This window comes from Excalfactoria chinensis, chromosome 8, assembly GCF_039878825.1.
Source record: "Excalfactoria chinensis isolate bCotChi1 chromosome 8, bCotChi1.hap2, whole genome shotgun sequence".
In the NCBI taxonomy this organism is placed as follows: Eukaryota; Metazoa; Chordata; class Aves; order Galliformes; family Phasianidae; genus Excalfactoria; species Excalfactoria chinensis.
The window spans coordinates 19,625,531-19,643,924 of NC_092832.1; the positions used below are offsets into that span (position 1 = coordinate 19,625,531).

Genomic DNA, 18,394 nt, shown 5'->3' on the forward strand with positions numbered 1-18,394 from the left:
CCCAGCATACCGCATCCTTTCTACTACATGATACTTCTCAGTTTCTACCAAAAAAACCACATGTATCAATTGGCTAAGAAGTTTAATTACTAGAATTGAGCTCAGAAACACAAGAGTTCAACTTCCCCTCTAGTGTAAAGGACAGCTTCAGAAACTGCCCGTGAGATAAAATGTCAAGCAGCTTTACAACATGGGCTTTAAGAAAACATGTTTGACTTACTATTGTGCTGTTTGTATAAGCTGCAAAGCAATAAAACACAAAGACCTTCTCAAGCTCTCTTTGGAGCTCTGCATAAAGAAGGATATTCTTTCCTTTGGCAGCTCACACGGTCAGAGACTGCAGCATTTGACTTCAGTTGGGTTCTTGAGGTTTTTCCCTTGAAATGGTGATCACATCAGTCCTTCCTGAGGCAATCTCTGAACACAAGCTGGAGCTCTGTACATGAGTCCTAAAGAGTTAACAGAGCTGTTTATGCAGAGACAGATGTGAAAGAATATAAAGCCCCCTTTGTGTGTTACAGGAGCTTAACATCTGCTTTGCACAGCATAATCCTGCTAAGATGAATGCAATATTCTACTCTCCCTTTTACACAAACAAAACCAAAAATAGACTGAAAAGTTTTGGAGTTAAAAATAAGTTTAGCTGAAAAAACTCCATTGTTTTATTTTAAGATATGACATACAAACTTAACTCAGATTTTACTGCAGGCCAGAAAACACAGAAATGCTACCAATGCGTCATTTCCAAAGCTCTGATGAATGTTACTGAATTAAAACAGTTAAATGTATCATCTGTTTTTTTTAAAGAGCCGTCCCCTAGCAGAAACATCATTGACAAATGTACAAAAGGAGGTTTATTACACCATACACCTTTTTAAATGAAACCAGTATGTTTCAGAGACAGTCTCCATTTGGGTCCCAAAGTACCAGTAAAAGTTCAGTATTATTGTAGAAGTAATCCTCTGCAACAGCTAATTTTTCCACTGCAAACCCTCTCCTGCAGTGCAAAATACCCAGGCGACAGCTTACTCGAGCACAAAGGGGACCTCACAACAGCAGCAGCAAGTATAAGACTCATCAGACAAAGGTCCTGTTCATTGCTTGGATTTTGTTTTGAACAAGAAAATGGCATACAACATAGCAAGTCAAGGTATGCCACTTTCGAGGCCAAAGGCAATGAATTTATTTTACACCAGATGGTCCACAGCAACTGCATACACACGTTTCTCTCCTATAGGAACTGAGATCACTCATCTCTCAGCAAGAGAAGGGTAAGCCATTACACATTTACAGGGAAGTGAAAGCTTATCTTGGCAGCAATAACGACACATATATACTAGCCTAGAGATTGCAATTCCTTCACAGATTTTACCACTAATGGAGCTTACCCAAACTGCTCACAACCTACTATTGATTATAAGAGCTTGTTTTCAACTAAGACATTTGCTTGGGAAGTTCTCGACAAAAGATTAGCCTATGGTACCATACCCAGATTTGATACATTCTCAACTTCAAGTACAACGAGACCTCTGTATGCCAAAAGTCGACTGGAACAGGTTATGTTCAGTGTGGAGAATATGAAAGAGGGAATTAGATGAGAAGACCAACTAAAGTTCAAGCTAGGGGCTGGCAGGGACTAACTGAGGAGACCAACTGCAGCAAACTGAACAAGGAGACTGAACCATAAGGCTGGGAGTAGAAGCTGGGGGGAAAAAAAGAAAGAAGAAAGTAAAAACCTGGATGAAGAGCCTGAACATTCGCTGATATTATGTGCTAGCAGAAAAGAACTGAGAATTACAGAGCAGACATGATGTCTTAGAAAGGGCAGACGGTTAGCTTCTCACTGCCACGGAGACTTCTTGTTCCTCTCTCTACTCCTGGTCTGCAGTGGAACCATGTTGTATGTATTAGCAATAATTAACGATAATTAACAATAGCACTAAATACTTCAAAAAACAGTAAGTAACGTTTGAAGATTGTTAACTAAAGTAGACACCTCTGCCATACATCTCAGACTTCTAACTTGTAAATGAATTTAATCATGTCCCTGTTGGCTTTTTCCAGTTTGGGTTTTTGTGTTGTATGTTTTGTGTGTATTTTGTTGTAGGCAGTTGTACATAAACTACCTTAAAAAAAAATAAGGTTAAATGGAAGACAGAGTTGTCAGAACTTTCATCCTTCCCCTTCTGTACATGAATTAAGGCAAAAGCCTTTAATTACAGGACCATACAGCCCATTTTCTACCTGGCATACTTGTTTTTTAAATGCATATAACAGATTCAAACAGATGACTTTGGATTGCACATAGAACACTTGGGTCCATTGTTTTCAGGAATTCGGACTGGGTTAGAAGTGAAGTCTTCAGTCTCACGGTTAAGTATACTGTGCTGCTGCTCCAGGATTTGGATTCTGTCCCTCCTTAGCACCACTGGAGGATTCTGCGTCACGAAATCTAGTTTAGCAAAACTATTTCAGGGACTGATGCTAATCTATCACTTTCTTTGCCTCAAGAGGCAAAATGTGACTATTTTATAAGTACTGCATACATCCAACTGTCCCTAAGGCAAGTGCACTGCCTTGAACTTAAGTCTAAAATATTACATACCCCAAACAGTCTGAAAGCACCAAATATTCACCAACATACTTGCTTTTCATCTTAGTAAACCTGAGTTTATTCATCTCCGCTATCTCAGAGATACTGCAGGTATAAATTCTCTTGACAATCAAGCAACCATTGCTGTAAGTTTCCAAAGAAATTAACAATGCTTGCAGAACAAGATTTGTATATGAAAAAATACACTGTAAACAAGGTGCTGAAAGAACACTGTGTAGTAATATGATATTTATTTTAAGAGGTGAAGATTTTGATGCACTCTTTTTGCAGACTGAATATCTTCCCCATGCTTTCTCAAACATGATATTTTAATGGTAGGTAACAGCAGACAAAGTTGTGAAACTAAGTTGGATTAAGTAAAGCTTTATCACAATTCACTGACTCTTACCACTACATTTCCAGTGTTTCACATTATGATTTCACTTTAACAACAGCATCTCCTATGACTGAGGCTGTCAGAGTCTTCAGAATCACTAAAGGATGAAGAAAAGCCACATGATTCCAGGACACAAATCCTCTGCAATCCCAGAATAGGAAACGATTCACAGGGCTTGCAACAATACGGACAGGGAACGAGCCAAAGAGGCTGGTTGTCATAACCCATCTATGGCTGTATGCTTAATCTCGCATCAATCTTTTTATGACAAGTGAAAAGTGAGGACACCATATTGGCTTACAGAACGTACAAGTCACCCTGCCCACACACCTACCATCTGCAGGCTGGGAGCAGCCAATCCAACTGGCCAGCTCCTGACAGATCCAAGCTAGGCTGTTGCTGTCGATCAGGGCAGATCAACATGATCAGCTAGACCCATACTCAGAGCTGCTCACAGCATGGCGCTGCTCAGACAGCTGGTATTTCCCCCTCCCCTAACAAGGACTCCCACTCTGACAAAAGGGCAACAGTAAGGGCACGAATAGGATGGCAGGCTTGACATCCCCTATGGGCTGCCATATTGACTACACTGACCTACATCTACTCCTCACTACCATTCTTTCCCTCTGGCTTTCTGCAATACTATTAACACTGTGCTGTTACTGTCCACATGGAGCAATTAGGAATAGAGATCATCCTGCCATATACTCATTGTCAAAAACAATTACTTCTTCAATCCTCAATTGACAGCAGTCAGGGACTGTCTTTTCCAAGCCTTTGTGGGTCCAGTTCTTGTACATTATATATAATGCTACAGTCAGAGCAAGACAACTCTGCCGACAGAACAAACTTCATGCATTCACACCACCTCTTATAGGGAGCTGCAAGAAATCTAAGTGTTGCCAGAAACAGGAAAAAAGGCAGAAGTACAGGACAACTAAACCAGAATATTTATTTAAGCAAAATTCATACTGGAGAGAGAATTTCTAGTGGAAAAAAGTAACTGTGTAAATCAAAAAGACACTCCCATGTAGCAAATCCAGTTCATAGTTCAGTTAAGGTCCTTACACTTTCAGAAAAACACCTTCCTCTTCACTTCAAACTCAGTGTTTGTTCTGACTTTAAATGCCTGAATCATTAATCACACGAGGGCAAAGACAAGGAAGTCATCACACCAACTACTGAAGTTCAGTGAAGAAAGAAGCTCAATACAGGATACTATTCAATCTACCCTCAGCCAATCCAGATCGCAAGCTCTCCCTCCCAAGGAAGAAGCCTCTCAAATCTTCTTTCACTTCATACACACGCTGTTCAAAGAATGGAAGACAATTTATCCCACACCAGCTGCACAAACCTGGTAGAACACAAAATGTGTTTCCTCCAACAGCAGCCAAAAGCCAAAGTTGAAAATTTCTTAGGATTTCTTACTTCCTGTGGCCACTGATGCATTTGCTGGTGCACTGAGACCGTGCACTCTGCCCAGCAAACAATGACTTACAGCAACTCAGCAACACATAACACTGAAGCAATTGTTAGTGCAGCTCCAGAGAACTATATACAATCACACAAAGCCCAGAACAAAGGCATTCTCTGAGGTCTCAGGAAATGGATTTTCATATGACTAGCCACAGCAGTATGCATTTATGGTAAATATTGCAGACAATCTCCTTAGTTCCCCTTGATACTTTGTTTCCTTGCAAGCAACTCTTCCTCCCCATTCTAAAGTGCTCTACAATTCATCATGAACTGGGAACAAAACAAGCAGGAACACCAGTTCATCTTTCCAATTATTTTTACACATTTCTTACCTGCACGCTCCAAGGTGACTTAAATGGAGCTTTCTGAGTCTATCACGTCAAACTGACATGACACCAAGTCTGAGCATTTTGCATGAATCTGACGTTCTTGAAGTCAGCACCCTTCATTTGAAAGACCATCCAAAGAAATACTCTACAGTCTCAGTTACTCTGGTACATTAAGTGTTTTTCTTTCCTTTTCTTTTCTTTATTTTTTTTTAACTCCTCTAAATGCAAGTCCTTCATCTGTTTAACAATACACTGAGATAGATTTAAAAAACTGGATGAAAGACTAGCAGTCCCTTCAATTTTGAAACACACTGTACTTCATTTCTATTTGTAAAAATGCGTCTCTAATCTTAGAAATATGTTCCCCTTTAGCTAAGATAGCATTTCTCAGGATGCTTTTGGTTGAAGTGGCATTATAAAGTTTTTACAAGAACAATTCTGGAATACTTTCATGTTGCAAGTCTTAAGTCAGCTTAAATAGGACAGCAAAGCCCTCAACCACAGGCTGCAATGCTCCAGCATAAACAATGCTTTTGAGGAAGACTTTAAACCTATAAACTTCATTTGAATTAGTTTCTTACAATGTTTACAACTTACATATAACAGTGCTTCTCTTCAGGAAGAAGGAAGAACAGCACAATGAGTTATAGTATTTTCATTTAAATTCCTCCTCATTTTATATACTGTACCTTGGATGTAAGGTCTCGATGGAAAATGCCTTTGTAGTGAAGATAACTGATTCCCATTGCGATGTCATATGCCAGCTTCACCCTCACTGTCCAGGGCAGATGCTGGTTACTGTCTAATAGCTGTTCCAGGTTACCGTAGTTGATATACTGAAAAGACAAAACAACGTTTGTAATTAACTAACTTCAGATATTGTCAGAAATGTAAAATTCATCATTATACAACTGCCTTCGGCTCAGCTATACATTAAAATCATTTTTTTTCCTTAATTGCCAAGCAGGCAGGAAGTTTGCCAACCAATAGAGGCAAAAAACATCTCCCTTCCCCACCTCTACCTTTGCATTAAAGATGCACACAACAGCCACCACTACATTAACCCAATGGCATTTAAATAATTGTATTTAAATAGACCCTTAAGAAACACCTACAATATAACACTAGCCCTGCATTTCTGTGTGTGGAAAATAAATGAAGATGAAGAACTGGCTCTCAGGCAGAATAAAACAATGAAAGGGCTAAGGAACCAAATGTAGGTCACAGAGCCTGATCAAGTTCCCAGATTATCAATTCCCTAAACTGAAGCAACATCAAAGAAAAATATTACAATATATTACTGTAGTATTAACACACTCATGATGAAAATCAAAAGTTGAGCACAGCTACAGCCCAAGCACTGCAGCTTGGGAGATGGAGAGAAGGGCACTGATCAGATGGGTACTCTGAAAACAAGAAACTGAAGGCTGGTTCAAGCCAGAGATCTGAAACAACCTGGCTCTCATGCTGCAAGGTCACGCATCAGGAGGGCAGCAGCTCTGGAACAGGCTGCTCAGAAGCTGTGCAATCACCTCCCTTGGATTTTTTCAAGGCACAACTAGACAGAGCCTCAGCCAACCTGACCTAGCATTGGAAATAATACTGCTTTCAGCTTTTGCAACTTTGATCTTTCTTACTGCTCTTTCTTGAACCCCTATGGGAGCCAGATGAATGGCATTAGAGCACTCAAAAAAAAAAAATCCCATTGTTCAAAATCTTTTTTTTAATTTTAATTTATTTGGAAAACACAAGATGATAGCAAGCTTAAGGAAAAGAACAGCAATTTAGATATTTTACCATTAATTTAACATATATTCCCCTAGCGCAAGCTCTACTTCTCATCCAGTTATGTTCAAATCAGAACAATACTGACTGACCTGGGATAGAAAGCCCAAAAAACCTAGCTCAGTAACCACAGTTACAGACTGACAGTTCGCAGCTACTTTGGACTATTTCTCCTCTCTGACTGAACAGTAACAGATCTTACATATAGAACTGCCATACTTGATTTCATTGGCAAGTGAATGGAAGGGAATTGCTGACCTGGCTTCCTGTTCTGTTTAGGACTAAATTGTGCCATACCACAATGATAATTGCTCCAGAAACGCTAATAAATAAAACAAGCAATTGATAAGAGTATTGAAATACTGAAAAGTGGTAGTGATAGCTGTCTGCTTTCTCCTGAAGTGAAAAGTTGTTGCCTACTGATTTGATGATTCATTGCTTCCATGCTAGTAAAGCACACCTACTGTACCTATTCTCTCAGCACCTCTCCAGCCAAATCAGCTTGCAAAGTCACTCACCCATTTTACTGCCAGGGCATTCTAGCACAGACTGAGCCGAAACAACAGATACGCAGAGGACACGGCATGCATGAGCTACAGGAGATTCAAACCTGACTCTGGCACATTAAAAAAAAACACAAGGCCTCCTGTCAGACACTGTCACCTGAGTAAACATCAGATCTCATTTACTAGACATGAGAGTTCCAGTTTTGGCTTTAATTTAATTTCTACTGCATAACAGGCTAATCAAGTGAACAACTCAACTAAGATCTTCCTATATCCATCGGTAAGACTCTAGCTCATGTCAGATTTTGGCTGGCCAGCAGATAACCTTTACGTGTAGAGTCCTTACTTGTCCCCAAGGCAAGTATCACACAGAGTTCAGTGTTCTCTCAGTGTCACAGAAGTAATCCAATTCTTCGGATCATTCAGGCTGATAATGCAAACAGTCAGCCTGATGGCCTGATTTATTCAGAGCCCTTCAACAATGCCTTTTCGGTGCAGACACAAAATTACAAAGATTGCTTCCTATTTGCCAATGCAACTGAAAGAAAAATACTTGTTCTCAATCTTGCAATAGCACAAACCAGCTCTGTGTGGTAACAATATCCTAGAGGATGGTAAACTCACCACTCCCATAGAGAATATTGGATATACATCTATTTTTCTTTTTTTTGTCCCTGAAACATTTCAGAGCTGGTATTTTCAAACAAAAAGCAATAAGGCAATAAGCACACACCATCTCAAAGCATTATTCCACTAAAGCAACAACAGGCATTGCATAAGCGTTCAAGCAATTGGAGGAGAGATCTGATCAGGCTACAAGAATGAAAGCAAAGGACACCATTTCATAGAGACCTCACAGCTAAATGGAGCAGTGTTTAGACCTTTTCAAACTCTGTATCATCAAGTTGCAGTGACACAGCTACCCATTATTCCTACTGCTTGCTTTTTGTCATGTAACAGGAGACCAATAGGCAGTTCATCTGGTTGCCAGAATCTAAAAGTAACCATCCAGGATTGCTTACCTTTCCATTTACTAGAATTCTACACAGCAAATTGAACATTAGCATAAAAGACCTTGGCATTTTAGCTCACAAAAATACCTTTTTAACTACAAATTTGTCCATGATAAGAGTAACTCAAGCTTCTGTTGCTAGAATGGAAGGTCAGCAAAACTCAATGTTCCATCTCTCCCAAACCTGAGGAAAGAGGGTCAGTAGCTTCTTTGAAGGAGAAACTAAGCAGAAACTCAGCCAAATACTCTCTAGATCAGAGAGCTTTGGAGAAGCTTCTGGTATGACTGCTGCTTTTGTAGCATTAAGCTATACAATTCTTTCCTGCACAACAATCAGGGCATAAGGTAATCTAAGCATACAGGATAACAGGACTGTTTCCTTGCAAGCACTTGCAAGTCACATTATCAGACTCAAACATGTAAAATGAGGAATGGAATGAAGTTCAGCATATAATAATAGTATTACATGTGGGAATGAAGTTCAGCATATAATAATAGTACTTACATCTGGCACAATGTGATTAATTTCAAGAAACTAATACTGAACCTTCAGCTTTCAGGGTTTAGCCTTAAAATTTAAGAAGTCATGAACACATTCATAGGAAAACTAGAAGTTTTCAAAGTAAAAGCACATTCGATTTACACAAGTCCTGCAGCTAAAGCTCAAAAACAAAGACTGTAAGTAGCACCAAGTCTGAAGGAGAAGAGAGAATGGAAATGAGAAGAGCTTTCAACACTATTCTGAAAAAAAATCGATATTGTTTCTACATGTAGGTCTAAGAGAAATAAGTCACCAGATACTACAACATAGGAAAGCCAGTAAAAAGTTGGTCTACTATTTACTCTGCTTTATATGCCAGCACTTCACAGTGACACAAAGCAAATAATTACAAGACAGCTCTGTATGGTGGCCCAAACGTTTCCAAAGGCAATGCATTAGGAGGTTAAGAAAAGTAGGTGTGGAGAGTGTACTTAAAATGACAGTTCAAATGTGGTAAGTAAAAAACATGAGCTCTGGGACCCTGGAACACTACAAAACACCAAGATACGAAGGGATGAACATCCTGGAGAAACTCAATGAAGAAAGCAAAAAGAGAAGCAGGAACACAGAGAGTGGAAGACAGAGAGATGTCAGAGCAAAAAGTCAGACTTCGCTAACAAAACAGCAACCTATTTGAATCACCTCCAGTGCTGGAAGTAAAAGATAACTCTCATGCCTAATAAAGAAAAGTGGAGATCTTTTCACTCAGCTTTATGCAGAAGTTTTAAACCACACATTTCAGGGAGGACAACTTAAGATCTCATGTTTGAACAGTCATCTGTCACACCCAGCAGTGACTACTTTGAAGGTTTCTGGCTCTACGACAACAAGCCAATGTACCCTTCTGCCCCAGCTGGCATGATTAGCTGCAGTGGGAGGACTGGAAATTTCCTAGTTTCCCCCATCTGTTCTCATTAGCTTCAACCAAACTGAACTAAAATGAAATACGGCATTAGTATGTTCAGAATGACTACATGAGATACTACAAGCTGACATGCCAAGATTGCCTACCAGACTAAATGCAATTGTTTTTGAAGTCTGTTTATAGACCTCTGCTCGTTAAGAAAAATGCACAGTTTAGAAGTCTGCAAACCCACCTCAAACAAGTACCTTTGAACAGTAACCTTCCAATTACACTGAACATCTAACACATCGATGGCACCAAACAAAATAAATTAAGCAGTAAGTCGGAACAAGTTAGACGTTTAATTTGGGCTGTACAAATACATTCTTGGTCAGCAGGTGAACTGATGTTGCCAAGGAGAAAACCACAGCACTGACCATCAGAACATGCAGGTGAAGGGAGCACGTTTCAGTACAAAGCTCTGATTTTTTCACGAGGCCAGAAGAGTCCTAATGGCAAGGCAAAACAGCCTGATTAAAGGGATGAAAAAAGCCACAAGCCTTCCTCTAAGGGCCATTTTTCTTTCCTGCTCTTTGGTTGCTGAAGATACTGTCTTCCAACCAATACAATTTTGTTGTTTAGTTAAAAAAAAAAAGTTTGCTTGTTAAATATATATTTATATATTAATGACAATTAAAAAGTGTCAGTTACTCATAGGAGAGAAGGCAAGCTTTCCAATGCAATTGCCATAGCATAGTTACCATTGGAACACAGGACCAACTGCCAGAAAGCAAATCAGACCTACCTCCAATTCTTGTACTGTGTCAGGTGTTGCACCAATCAATTCACTGTCTCTTCCTTCTGAGAAGGCATGTACAAGCACAGCTTATTTCATAAGGGCAAACAAGAATTAACATGTACTGCTTAGAAAAGAGCTTTAACAAAAGCCATTTGTCGCATTCCAAACATTTAAGCGTTGGCAGGGAAAAGAACATGGCAAGATTTGCCTTCCTTTAATTCTCTATACCCAACAGCTCTCATGGTCAGCAAGCACAATTCATCCCTTTCCTGTCACTCCATTCAATTAAAATGGAAGCAGATTAGTGTAATTGAAACTTCAACTGCAGGCACACAGCAACAATGCACCACTGCAACCTGTACATATGAAATAAGGTTTATGGACGTTGCTTACTCATAGCCAGGTTCGACATATTTCAGGAAGTTCATTTTGTTGGAACCGGAAAACACTCCCAGTATATCTTTGCAAACTGACCTTGATAACCACTTTTTCCTGTAATTTTATTAGTAAGAAAAACAGAAAGCTAACAAGGCCTAACACAAAACTACATTTATAATCTGAAGTCACACCAATTGGATTCTAAGTGAAGTACAGTTTCAGTGCCAGCAAGAATCTGTGATATGGCAAGCTAGCAACAGTATAAATCATCACACAGGCACAGAAGAGAAAGTACCTCGTTGGTGAGACAGGCAAGAGAAACAGCATCTGCACAGTAACACTTGTTAGAGAGCAGAAAGCTCACTCCACACTGACAGCATTCTGAGCACACCATCCACTCAGTTCTGCCTAGAAGCAAGCTGCAGCTCCTGACATGGTGCCTCTTACTTAAGTAAGCTTTTTCTCACCTTCAAAGATACTAGCTGCAGCAGTCCATGGATTACATGCACACAAGATTCCAGATAAATAACCTGTTAGCTCCATGTAAGACTATTAATACAGCTATAAGGACCTACCGAATCCAAAAGTTACAGTACACTACTTCACATAGTGAATTCATTGTTTGCATTCTGCACAAGGAATACTGCTTTTGAGCTACTTCAGAGTGCTTTCCCAAACCTCAAGATTCCAGCTGTAAATAGACACTGTGGGACACTCAAGGGTACTCAAATACTGCATTTACAATTATAAAATGCACCAAAATCCCCTATAATCATTGCCGTGCAAAGCAAATGTTACCAGAATTTTCTCAGATTCAGTTTCTGAGTGGTCTGAAAGGCTGGTAAGCAAAGCGAAGTGAAGAAAGTGAAACTACAAACCATTTGTTAATTCATGAGTATGCTTCCCAGAGTCCAGGGTGAGAGAAGAGGAAAAGGAAGAGAAACTTCTACATACTTACAGTAAATTACAAGGAAAAAGGGCCAGCATCACAATGTTTAACTGAGCTTCATCTTTATGTGCACATGTAACAGGAAAATCCAGTCCTCAAGACAACATTCAGTTCTCCTCCCTTCCCTGCCCCCAGACCACAGTAGCAGAAGTTTGCATCTACTCATTCCTTTTGATCTAGACCTATTTCCAGGATATCAGAAAGCAAAAGAAAGAGAACTGAAGGGGTTACAGTTCAAGAATGTTTTCCTTTGGTTTTCTTTTTTTTTTCCCCTGGAAACAATGGCAAATGGTCCAGTAGGATTAAAATTAGTTTCAGAAGTGATACTAAAATGAACAAAACAACTCTCTACATCCACCAACACACCTGCAGGTGATGTGTGTACACATTCCGGGATGGTAGCAAAGGAATAAGATGACAAAGCTTGCTGGCTCCTTTTTCCAGTTTAGTATTTATTTGCCTTTTATCTAACTTTCTCCTATCCTTGGGACATTCTAAGAAGGAGGAAGAGATTACCATCAGCAGGATATTTAGCAAGCCTTCCTCAGAACACAAAATATTTAGAAACATCTGTCTCAAAATAATAAAGAAAAAAAGTTCCTCATGCACTGGCTCAGAAGGAACAAAAGTCAGACATCCTCCTATAAGGGAGAAAAAGATGATTAAATCTACTACAGAGCCTGCATTGCCAAAAGTAAGAAAGCATTTAACCATGTCTGAGCTTTTATGGTCACACACAAGCATTTAAGAAAATGACTAGAATTTAAAAGCTTGCACATCCAGAGGCTCTCACTGGAACAACTGGTTGCTCATCACTTTTCATCTAGGCACCTGCACACATAAATACAGGCTGTGTATCTAAATTTAGGCTCATCTTTTCAAGGTCTTGGCCTTTGTCTTTACATGAGGATTTCTTCAGTGTCTGATTATAGTAGTTGCACTTCTGAACTTCTGTGAAAATCCACCTTTCTATCTTTGCTTAGCAAAAGTCCAGTAGTTTTCCTCTGCCTTTAGCACCACACTGTGCTTACACAGGTCCCACGGCTTGTCTCCTCCTGGTAAAAGGACAGCCATCCTATACACAGTTGCCCTCAATGTACTTAAGCTTACCCAGACACCACCAACTCCAGTAGGTTTCTCCTTAACCAACGTAGCAGCACTTCCCTCCAGAAGCAGAGTTTCAAAGGCCAGCTTGCATCTTCCAGAAACCAATGCTTTTATCAGCTTTTTGTTTCCCACACAGAGTTTTCTATTGCAGCTTTCTGACCATTAATTCCACCCTTCGATAAAGCAAGAACCCACTTGAACCTCCACTGCTTATTCTGCTCATCTACGGGATGTGTGATGACTCTCTAAAATATGCATCTCAGGGGAGCTGTAGGGGAACCACAGCAGGCGTGCAGCCAAGGGAAAATGCATAAATTCATTAACTAAAGCTTCCCCTAGTCAGAAATCAATAGCAGCCTTCCTTCTGTTCTCAGAGGGAATGCTGTGACCGAGTATGGCACCACTGAACTTCCAATCAAACTGAAACTAGACAACAGGACATTCTTTAGGGTATATAACCAACCCAAAAATGGAGGTAAAAATTCCTGTCGATTGGTGTTTTTCTGGAAACGCCAGGTCTTTGATCACTGCTGTCAGACAAGATGGTTAGCTTTCATTCATAAAAAGCAGCCAGCAGATGCATGAAAACAGGAGAAGATCAACTAACTTCAATAAGGTTCTTTACATATTTCCCCAGAATCTGACTTAGCTGAAACTCCTATGGAGGCCTGCATCAATTTCAAGGGAGAAAGAATGAAAGGGTCAAGCACACCACATGTGCCACAACATCAGGGTGCAAAAGTATCAACTGGAGATGGAATTTCAGCCAGAACGCTACATTTCCTGCCTCTTGCCACTGAAAGCCAGGCCCCCTTGTGTGATTTTAAACTGACTTTTTTGGTATGTGCAGCGCATCAAGCTGTGTTTGGGACTGAAGTCTTTTTTCTTCTTAACTAATTCACAAAAATATTTGGTTCCCAAGGAAAATAACATAAACAAAGTAAAGAATATGTACTTTGTGCAATAACTTCAGAGTCTCGGACACTTTTTTGTGATACAAAAGAATTCATGGAGTTCCAGCATGAGGTTTAAGTGGCACGACATTTTCCAAATACCACCACTACCCTCTCTAGGGCACAGACTTTTAAACTCTCACTTTGAAGTGTCTTACAATTAATTTACCTATTACATGTACCATGTTAAGATTTAATTTTGCATCCAGTGGTGCATACAAAGGAGTCAAGTTTACTTCTGCCTTTAATCAGCCAAACTCCTATCTCATGTAGAAGCTACAATCCTGGGTTACCAGCGTGTCTGCAGTTCTTAAGCTGATGGAATGAGCAGTCATAAGGACTTGTCACGAGGACCTACAGCATTATTTCATCAGTCAACAAAATGAGACATCTTTGGCTAATCAAGCAACAGGACTGTACTCACATTCTTCTGACCCTCACTCTGTTCTCTTAAGACTGATCACGTGGAGAGAATCAATAATGGAAAAGGTTGGGTTTTTTCCCCTCTTTTTCATGCATCTCCTCCAAATAAAGTAGTTTGTGTAGACACCGCCCCCCAACCAAAACAGTTGGCCAATCCAGCATTCTTCAGTTAATATGGATATGGATTCTTAAAGAGATACCTATACTTCTTAACAAGGATCTTGCAAGGAATAGCTCCCAGCAATTCTACAAGCTGTGAAGCACCAAATTTATTCCGCCTTTCATATGCAAATCTCTCAAACCAAAGGAGACACAGGGTTACTTCTCTTAATATTACTAATCCACAGGAAGAAGGACCCAGTGGAAGGTGAAACAGAACTACTTTGTATAGCTTAGGGAAAGGAAGAGCTGGCCAACAAGCATCAATCTACATTGGCTGAAAGCAACTTCAGCAACATTGTATAAATTAAACTGAGATCTTAAGTGAACTGTTACAGCAAAACTGAGACTGACGGTCCATATGCTGTGAAAACTGAGAAATTAAGACCAAATATAGCTCATGTGTTGACGAGTACTTTAAAATGCTGTTGTGAACAAAATAGATGAAGGGAGGTACCTACACTAAAGCAAGTTTATAAAATAACTGCATTCCAAGTGTCAAAGATATACTAGAAATGATTTTGCAAGCTACACAAGGACATGCAAAAGTACCAGATCTACCTGCAGCCCTGTACAAAGCTAGTAAAATAACATACATACATATGTATATGAGATACAAGCACCTAGTAGTCAAATTTATATATATATCTATATTTTTTTCCAAATTATCCCTTTAAAAAATGTAAAAAGATTACTTTGAGATAAGAAATGTGAAGCACACCCCAAGGCTTAGGACTTAGGGTCTTTAAAGTTTCAGAAAGACATTGCTAGAGACTTGGTTTGCCATGTTATAAACACATTCATCTCAGAATATAAACAGAAACTTCCTAACTTTCAGGCTCTAAGAAAACTCCCTGTTACCTATGTCTGTTTCCTCTCAGCAAGACAGCTGCTGAATGACAAAGGCAATACTTCCATTTCTTCATAACCAAGCTCTGGTGGCCATGTACAGTGAAGCAGAGAGCACAGTCAACAAACTCGCCTTTCTATAAACAATCTGTTTTTGAGGGACCTTTTTAGACTCAAAAGACTGAGCCCATATTCACAGACGCACATACACAGTTTTTGCATCTTGTATGTTCATTTTAAAACTGTTCCTCAAAGTGAAACATAAAATATTCCACAATTCCATACATTTTGAAATGGATTTATAGCAGAGGTAACAAAATATTTCAAGGTATCTGTTACTGCAATGATTTTTCTACACTGAGATAATGAGTCTTTTTTTTCCCCCCAAGAACAGAACCATAAAGCACTATGCAGACAGTGAACAGTCCCAGCAGACATTCGCTGTGCATTCATTCTATTTTAGTGCTGGAAAAAACAGTTTCAGTGAAATGGAATGATTTCTCACCTTACATATTACAGACTAGCATAGTCTTCTTAACACCTGAGTCATTTCCTGCTCCATTTTAACCCCCTACTTGTGCTGCCATGGCCCTTCTTCTTCTCCTCGGGTCCTACAGAATTTCTCATGCAGTCCCCAGTCATTAAAGGGAAACGAAACTACTACTGCATCAGACAAGGTTTCCACTACTTTTCTCTGCAGGTCAAGTCCCTAGGGGCCAGATGAATGGTTTTCTCTTGACCCCAAAGCAAGTATGTGCTTAATGACTCCTGTAAGGGAAAAGCTAATGAACCCAAACAACCAAATTAACTGAGGAAATAACACAGATGTGTGCTGCCTGGACATCAAGTCCTACACTGAAAGGAGCAAAAGAATCAAAGAAATATCATCAATAGGTACTCCAGTTTTATACATCATAACTATTCTTGTCTTTAAAACATACCTTCCTGAAATTAAATATACTCAGTCCTGATAACAAAATCCACTCCAGGGAAGGTGCAAAGTAATCATAGATTAACAGAGGACCTGAGACTTCTGAAGAACTTTTGTTAAGGCTTCACTTACATTTTTGGAACCTGGGTTATACAGCTCTAAAGGCCCAGACTGCTTCTAAGTGTTGCACTTTCCAGCACTGGCCTCAGCACAGTACCACTGCAATGACCATTCTTTCTGTTCGTATAGAGAAGTACATAAAATAAGACTGTAGCTATAAATGAATGCTACAGGAAGTATCTGAACTAAGGACAAAAACAATGAGGCATGCAAGTAGAGATTTATTACCGTATTAATCCACAGACCACGCTATTCATTGGCTTAGAGATCATAAGGATCAATTTAATCTGCAGAATTATATGCATACTTTGAGTTCTTACAAAGTTTAAGCAATGAACCTTCTGCAGCATCCTAGAGCTGGGAAGCATTTAAAAATGTCAGCTGTTGGCTACTGGAAGTCAGGTGAAAGATACTCCTTGTCATCATAGCATGTTCATCTTTTTTCCTTATTTGTTTTTTTCTTTTTTAAATCCCATCTTTTTATATTAATTCCTCCAAAACAAGGCTCTTGGAATTAACAGGTATATTCTCCATGATGTCAGTAAAAACACCTAAGAGAAAATTTGCACAGTTGTTTGTTTCAGAAAGTTGCAGGAGTTGCCAGTTCCACAAGGCCATGAAGTAAGTAACACAACACACTGCTTGAAGCCCTCACTACACTGAAATAAGATGCTTTATAGCAGGTGCTTAGATACTATGGTAAATTTCAGTAAGCAAAGGTAGCTAATAGCATAGGGCACTAAGGAATACAAGGTGATCTGGAAGCCTTTCATCAGTATGGCTTGGCTGCATATATCCTCAGCAGTGAAAATACTGAAGAACATGTATGAAGTAACAGAATTCTTCTGCCAGTGGCAGATTCCTCTCTAATAGTTTGGGCAGTTACTAAAAATAACCATAGACTACGTGCAAGAGTATATTTAGTTTACTCTATTTACTCTATATTAAACTATTTTAATATAGTAATAGCATTACTATATTATTTTCTAACAGTATGAAATTTTGAGTCTTAATACTTCAATTTCCTACTTGGTGCAATCTGTAACACATTTTCACCTTCTTTTCAGTTATACAGAAGCTCACACACACCAACTGCTCCCTGAAGATTCCCTGGTTTAGGGACACTGAGACACTAAGTTCCTTAGGGCTGATGGGCTAAACCTGCTGTGAACACCAAAGCAGAGTTTTGTATTTACAGCACTACAGGAGTAAAACTGAAGTTAGTCAAACAGTGTGAGTCACATTAGTGTAGTAAGGCAATTTAGCACGTGCTGTAGGAGACAGTGAAAGGAGGAGGCAGGGAAGGAAAGGGGTACCCAGGCCTTTTAAAACTCTTAAGTGTGCAACTTGTATTTAGAAGGAAAGGCACAGCTGTCATTTTTGGTTTAGAGGAAGATACCCAAGGGGATATCCTGTTATGATTTCCCCATTGCAGACACAAAGCCTCTCCACCAAAAGAGAAGGAAAAAATAAGGGATAGGATGATGTTTCAATAAAACATTATTGATGCTAAATGCTGCCTGTCAAAGTTTTAATTCGGAAGGACCCTTCCTCTTAAAGAATTTATTTTCCCTTCCTTGTAGAAGAATAATTCAGCACAATTGTAACAATTCTGACAATTTTAAGCTGTTAATATCTTTCTCCCCAGTTAGCACCATCTCCAAGAGCAAAAGAATACAACAAGCAGGAAGGCCTGAAACTCCACTTACTGTATTTACAGTTTGCCTAAACTATCACTCCAGCTTTGGCCTAAGCAGAGTTTTCAGTTATCACAGAACTTACTAAAAGAAAAAAAACAACAAGTCAAGACATTTTATAGTTCAAGGCACCTTCGTGCATGCAGCATCTGAAAGACACACTACATGAGATTGTTGGTAAGGACTCACCAAATGGGGTATGGAAGCTGCTGAAGGAACCATGTGCCCAGAATGTCTGGCTTGTCCCTTACAATCATTTCACATTTATTCAAATGCCACATACGCAGCTTCTTAAAACAAAGGCTGTTTATGTAGAACGTTGGACTCATGAAACACCTAACAGAGCACCAAATGCTTGGGATAGAATCAGGAGGACTGACTCGGTAGGATGTCAAGGAGAAAGACTGAAAGAGTGCTGGAGTGGCATGTTATGCAGATAGCACATCCTGCTGCTGGCTGAAATAACACCGCCCAGCCCTCAGCTGCTGCCCTTGTGCTCCTGTCACACTGCCACAGCCCTGCACTAGGTCTGAGAAAGCTCCAATG

At 39.6% G+C, this 18,394-nt stretch overlaps 1 protein-coding gene across 1 annotated transcript in view; it reads right to left on the reverse strand.

Annotated features, from left to right (window-relative positions):
- The window catches only part of TESK2 (testis associated actin remodelling kinase 2), a 66,221-nt gene that overhangs the window by 17,292 nt on the left and 30,535 nt on the right, over nt 1-18,394 (reverse strand). The window contains exon 5 of the mRNA XM_072343638.1: nt 5,485-5,631. Within this exon, the coding sequence (XP_072199739.1) occupies nt 5,485-5,631 (147 nt within the window). The remainder of the gene's footprint in view (nt 1-5,484; nt 5,632-18,394) is intronic.